The sequence below is a fragment of the Acanthopagrus latus genome, chromosome 11 (genome assembly GCF_904848185.1).
Source record: "Acanthopagrus latus isolate v.2019 chromosome 11, fAcaLat1.1, whole genome shotgun sequence".
Lineage (NCBI taxonomy): Eukaryota > Metazoa > Chordata > Actinopteri > Spariformes > Sparidae > Acanthopagrus > Acanthopagrus latus.
In genome coordinates, this window is record NC_051049.1 from 9,182,422 (window position 1) to 9,189,418 (window position 6,997).

The 6,997-nt window shown below is 37.5% G+C and overlaps 1 protein-coding gene across 4 annotated transcripts; it reads right to left on the minus strand.

The window, feature by feature from the left end:
* Positions 1–105: 105 nt before the first annotated feature.
* LOC119028070 lies at positions 106–6,509 on the minus strand. Of its 4 annotated transcripts, none has more exons than XM_037113563.1 (5): positions 6,038–6,509; positions 5,369–5,758; positions 4,332–4,376; positions 3,517–3,642; positions 106–491 (listed from the first exon to the last, which is right to left on the minus strand). In XM_037113563.1, exons 1-5 carry the CDS (start codon positions 6,078–6,080, stop codon positions 331–333), a joined length of 765 nt encoding a protein of 254 aa, XP_036969458.1. In that variant the 5' UTR covers positions 6,081–6,509; the 3' UTR covers positions 106–330. The 4 variants fall into 4 exon arrangements, with proteins under 4 accessions (XP_036969458.1, XP_036969457.1, XP_036969460.1 ...); XM_037113562.1 differs by having other exon boundaries at positions 106–494; positions 6,038–6,498; XM_037113565.1 differs by lacking the exon at positions 4,332–4,376 and having other exon boundaries at positions 6,038–6,508.
* Positions 6,510–6,997: the final 488 nt, after the last annotated feature.

The window sequence follows — 6,997 nt, forward strand, 5'->3', positions numbered from 1 at the left end:
TAAAACAGTATTAAACTGTTTTGTACTTTAAGGCTAGTTTGTTTATTCAGTTTATTCATTCATGAAAACAAAGAGAGTTTTTGTTTTATTTTTATATATATTTATAATAAGTCAATGAAAATCTTTCTCTTCTGATTAATATTTCATCCCCCAAACTACATAGTGCACCTTTAAGAGAAGAGTAATAACATCTGATTAAATGAAAAAAACGAAACAAAACAAACATGATAATATAACAGACATCTCATTCAACTTTCACTGCAGTGAGTACAATCTGTGATTACATATGTGGAGGGGCTGAGTAAGAGATATGTGGGGTCCACGTCTTCTTCACCGCCTGTGTCTCCGCGTGCTGTCGTCGTACCTCTTGGGACTCGGGTCCCGGAGGTTTTGAGATGAAGAAGCCGTCTTCAGGGTGTCCGCCGGAATCCTCGGCCGAGGTGAGGGCTGCTTGCTGAGCACAGGACGAGTGTTGGCATAGATAGGATCCTCTGCTGAATTCAAAAATAAGAATAGGATTTAATATTCTGGATGTATTTCACTTGACCGGCTGAAAACCAACCATTACGTTCATCAGAACAGAGTGTAAAATGTGTTGTTGTTTGTTTTGGTTTTGTTTTCTCACAGGAACTGAATCGAGATTAAAGACTGATGGAAATAAATAAAACATTGTATCAGCATTGAAAATTTGTTGCAAATAAAATAGAAATATATTGGTAGTTGGATGATGTGTGATTGTGTCTCTCTGTTTTCCCACATGTGTGTATGAGGACTCTACTACCGCAAACAAAATCTACCTCTGGGTACAAATAAAGTAACTTGAACTTCTATGATATTTTGTAATAAATTATTATTGACTTAAAAGAAAACAATTTACTTTTCCACAAAACCCAGCGATAAAATAATCTCATATTATATCTCAGATTAAGAATGGCCTTATTAACTAAAATAAACATGCTGTAATTATACTAATTAGTAACTTCCTCTTTTTTAATTTCATTTATCTTATCTATAAATTCTAACAGGAAATATAAAGGTCGGCACATAAAGGGCTCTTATTGTGCTCCACACGGTGTATCTACCAAACAAGGTGAAGTGATGGCTCGTCTTGTAATACCTTTGAACTCTTCCATATTTAAAGAAACCCTTCAGACTGTGGTTCAGAGTAACCACGTTCGCTACGCTGCAGCTTCTTTAGCATCTTTTTCTGTCACTGTTCACACAGTCATGAGGTGCAAACACCATCAGTTTACACTCTGCTGCACCAACACCTCACCTGTCCTGCACAGAAATGCCACTCAAAATGTTTGACTCATGCTCCAAAAGTAACTTAATTAATCAGCAAGTGCACCGGTGGCAACGAAATGAAAGTTCTCCTTGTCAGCTTAGTCAAATGGCAAAGGAACTGGTGGTTATACACAGAGCAGTTCTCACTCAGACATACAGCAACCAAGATAGTATCTTTACATCTTATATAGCCAGCTGAGAAGTCAACATCAAACAAGCACAAATAAAAGACCAAAGAAATCTGATCCTCTTGCTGAAAACGTACAAACAATGTTCTGGGTGACTCAGACATTCTCAGTATGTACACAGCTTGTAGCCTCTGTCCTACTTTCTACTCTGCTCCACCGCCGTGATCAAACCACCACATTGACACACTGACCACCACGTTTCTGCCTCTGCATGAGAAGCCCGTTGGCCTTCTGTGAGTTGTTGAACCAAAATAGGTAACGACTCAGTTAAAGGGGTTAAAACGTGTTGCTGCCACGTCAGACAAAACATGCCAGTGTCACTTATAACATCAGAAGTTTGATGTTTTCACATTATGACAGAATACAAACTTATTACTTTATAATGAAAAAAAGCAAAATGTTAAAACAATTTATGACATTTTTCTATAACATTTAACACTTCATAATATAGTGTAATAAGATGCATTGTTATAAAAAGAAATCTTACTATGACATGAATCATGTTATAGTGTGTTAACTCATAGCAATATACTATTAATCTTGTAATAACATTATAATTTATCATCATATCATAAAGTTTTGTACATTATAATAAGATCGATAATTCGATATTTTTTCAAAATATATCTCTTAATATATATCTTAACACAATATGTTTTTCATGTTTTAACATCATATTAATCAACCCACTGGTTCAATTGAATAAAAGTGTACATTTGAATTTCATATGAAAGCTACAATGAATGAATATACTGTTGTAACAAAATCAGTTGGTTAAACCTTTTAATGTGTAAAATATCAGAATATACTGGAAAATGTCCCTCACTGTCCAAAGATGACGTCTCTTTTTGTTCCGACCAACAGTCCAGTACCCAAAGATGTTCACTTGAAAACATAAAATCAGAGAAAAGTGGCAAATCTTTTCACTTGAGAAAAGGTTTTGTTTGATTAAATGATTCTCTCAGACAACAAGTTTCTGACAAAATCTGTAAATGATATGAGGATTTCACGCAAAATGTTGACGATAACGATTTTCATTTGAGGACTGTAGAAAAGCAAAAACATTGAAATCGATTGTTGTTGATTGCATCCTCAAAGAAAAACAAATATCTTCCTTTCAGGAAGAAGAACTCTAAAAATCTATATTTACGTGAACTATGTGTGAAGTTTCTTACCGCAACTGCTCACTAGTTCTCAAGTAAAATTTTCTTTATGACTGGCAGAGAAGTAAAAGTAGTGGGTGGTGAAGTGTGGGTGGATTTTTCAGTTTTGTAGATGTTACTTCTGCAAAGTTCTGATATTTTTTTAGAATTGGTCAGTCAACTGTGACCAAATGTCACTGTGTTCCTGCTTTGTCGTTCTAGATGATCCTTCTACATTTTTTCATAAACCACAGAGGATAAGACATTCTTGTCTGTCCTATTTTGACTCAACAGACTGTCTCACACTCTGCTGTTAAGCCACACAAACCACTTGCTTGCTCAGTTTGCATCCACCGGCCATGAGTTGGGCAGATAGAACTACCTGTAGAGTGCTTCCTCTTTTTCTTTTGCTCTACCACTCTGCCATACATAAAAAGTCAGGTTTATCATTATCCATCTCTTAAAAATTAAAGAGACTATAGTCTAGTTATCAAATGAGCAGGATTCAAAAGCAGTGTGGGCCCAAGTAATTCTCCCACTCACCACTCAAATTACAACCATTACCTTTTGTAAAAGAAAAAAATGGATCCTGGCTCTGAGATCTGTTAGGACAGATCACACCCATAAAATTTGGTCAGATTCAACACCTCATTTCTTGTGTTAAATTCTGCTGCAAAAACTAACCCACAAGATTCCCTGACGGCATTTTACAACTGACTGACTTCTCGTGAAGTTCTCTGTGAGAGCATTTTACCCTGGTTCTTTCTTTCTTATCATAAAATCTTGCATTCCAGATCTCCTGCCTGCAGAGCTTATCTACAATCTACAGATGTTGTTCAACGTGGTCTCATTTTAGATGATTATCAAAACTGCTCAAAACTGAAAGGGAAAACATGTACCTCTGCTTCTGCGCCATCTTCTTCTCAGCAAGATGCACATGACCGGCAGGACGATCAGGACGAAAGCAGACACCCCCAACACGATCCAGTACCACAGCTGGAAGTTTGCTATGGGAGACTCAGTCGCTGTAAGAGAAAAGACTTTATCTTTATAGATGATTATGTCAATTAATAAGAAGGCCAATGTATGCCCTTTCGTCAAACAAGTCTCTATCACACTTGAATTCAATTCCATTCAATTCCCCGTTCATATGATCAAAACCTCTAATAAAGTTGTTCTATACACGACAAGTGCTGCTGGAGGTCTGGCCCTGTTTATACAAACTGTCTCCGTTAAGGTTGGTAGAAGAATAACACTAACAGTGATGTTCGATCATGTGTGCCTCCCCAAACAAAATCTGTGTGGCAAATGTTCCCACCTCACAGAAAGGACTTTGGTTCTGAACTCTCACGCCTGGAGTCTCATCACCTCTGTAAGTGGAACAATGACACCAACACTTGTCGGTTTTGAGTGGAAAATGAAAGCTTACTGCCAGCTGAATGACAGCTCGGACGTTGCTGGGCACTAAAAATATATGGTGCACTGTTGTTAAAAGCTAGGTTCACACACACACACACACACACACACGCCCACACACCATTGTTTTTATCACTTGTGGGGATACAACATTGTCCCACACTTATAAGTCTCAAGCTTAGTGATTACATTATGGGGTCCAGCATGTTGGTCCCCCGACCCTACAGTGGGCTTCCAGTGCAGGGACCCCACAAGTACAGAAAAACTAGAAAATACACACGTATACAAGCACACACACCTTTTACAGTTAGTGACGGGTGCGTTGAATGTTCCTCACTCTTCGCTGTCATAAAGGAAACAAAATGATATTTTAAGAAGCGTTCATCTAAAGTGTTAGTAAGTCAGAGTCCCTTCATGTCACAATCTATTTAGCATTTATGAGCAGCATAAAGAATGTTAGGTAATAAATGACTTATAAGTTAAAATAATGTTGCTGTCAGTAAATATACGCAGTGATGGAATGTAACTAAGTACACTTACTCAAGTACATTGCTTAGGTGCAATTTTGAGGTACTTTACTTGAGTGTTTTTCATTTTGTGTTACATTATACTTCCACCTCATAACACGTTGGAGGCAAATATTACTTACTTTGTTTTCTTTTATTGTACTACACACTACACTTGTACTACACTATAAAAATAAAGTTGCTTGTCACTGTTCAGATTACATGCTGCATTAAAGCCAAATTATTGCAAATTCATTTAGATGACAATTGACAATTAGATAGTTCCAGTAATCAGAAAATTGCAGGATATCGGATCTGATAATTGGCCACGCTCTCTTGCCCTGTACTGATTCAGTATGCATACATGTAAATATATAAATAATTTACTTTTACTTGTTATTTTTCTTTTTTTGCTGGAAAATGACTTTTTAAACTTTTGTAGAGTTAATATCAGATACTTTCTACAAAAGTGTTATTTGTATGAGTGAATTTCCCTGAATTGCAAAACCCTTACATTTACCGAAATATGACTTGTGGGAACTTCATACAATACTGGACATAAATGTTTATTAATTGTCTTTGTCAGCTACTATAACTCCTCCTGTGTGCATCCGTAAATGGAAGCTGGTGTATGAATGGATTAGTAAATGTAACACAGCTGTAATAATATTAAATATGTTTCAGAAGCTCAAATTTTGACAAATACTGTACATTAATAAACACGTAACAACTACATTATAATGTAACATCAATATGCTGCTAATAAACATTAAATAGGGGGACTTATAGTTCAATGTTAGCAGATTTATTTGTAACATGTAATACTTACTGATAACAACTTTTGTTCCATTGCTGACATAATCTTTCAAGATGGGAATATCTTTTCGTACTTTGCAAAAGTACCATCCGCTGTCATTATATTTAGCACCCAAGGTGTGATTATACAAAATTTGTTCATCGTCTTTGTCATCAACCTTCCTTTTGTCAGGCATTGCTGTGGAGGTCTTTGTAGATCTGTTCTTTGGATCTAAAAGGGTTGACTCATTGAATAAATCTCCAGAGGGGTTAAAATACCAGTCCACCCACACTCTTTGATTTCTTGTCGTATCCAAATTGCACTTAAAAATCAGTGGGGAACCAAGAGGATGTGTCACTTCTGTTCGAACTGAATCCAGAATCACAGGCTCTTGACCTGATATCACCACGGCTGCTACTGCAACTATAGACAGATAGATAGAAGAACAGACATGCAGGGATGAAGGTGGAGTTGTAGTAAAAATCAATACAGATTTTTTTTTTATATCAAAAATCAGTGAGATGTTATAGACATTTTGCAGCATCTGTTAGCTATAATTTTTTTAAAAAACTACAAAAGCTCTGCAGGAGAAAGTTCATCCTGTTCACTCATTATTTTATTAAACACTTCTATTTTATCTTTACTGTTTTCCGTTCTTGCAGTGAATTGTCTGTTTTGATCTACTGAAGTCAGTGCTCTTACCTGCGAGGAACACCGGAGCCGACCGTTTCAGCCACATTTCCATTGTATCATGCGCGAGGTGGTCTTCCTCTCAGACTCATCCTGTCTCTGCCTCACTCTCTGTCTACATGTCTCTGTCGCTATGACAGAGCTAGATACCAAAACCTGCACGTGGGTGGGAGGAGGAGTTTTTTTGTGTGTGTGAGAATAAGCTGCTAAAGCGCTGAGTTGTGGAAGTTGCATAAACGACAAATAAAGATGGAAAATGGTGTAGGCTTTTCTGACTGAAGACAGATTCCTGTCCAAAAACCTTATTGCGCTTTTGATACTTGATAACTTTTAACTCAAAGACATCAGAGCCACATGCTGCTGCTATCCGATTCTATAAATGTACATCCTGCTGAGGCGCACTGCTGCAGATGGTGGCAGACAGCGACTCCCCCAGTGAGATAAAGGCGTGTGTGCTGACTTGCTGAATGCCGTCAAGTAAAGACAGGGCACAACATGACGATATGAGGGGTTTGTGAAACCTTTGTGGGTTTTGGTGCAAGGGTGCTAAACGCATTTTACCTTGTCCCCACAGCGTCTTACTAGGAAAGGAGCTCTTGGCTTCCTGTGAGAAGACACAACTAAGTATGATGGGCTAGATGAACTTTCTGATTTGATATCTGCAATTTAGAAGATATTTGCAGAACAGACAACAGAGGTGAGAGATGATGAACGCTGAAATACAGAGATACTGACAAAACACTACAACCTCTGAGGCCGTGACCTTTCCCAGGCTGAAACCTGTGGCACTGATTGACCGTGATATCAAGTAAAAACTTCTTTGATTCACTTTAAGTCAAATTATGCAGCATGGAAAATTCATGTCTTTGTTATCTGTTCATGTGAGTGAGCAGTGAAGAAAAAGGGCCTCAAGAAGAAACATCTCAAGGGGGAGTATAGCATCGGAAAACCTCAAACTTTAGAACTTCATTG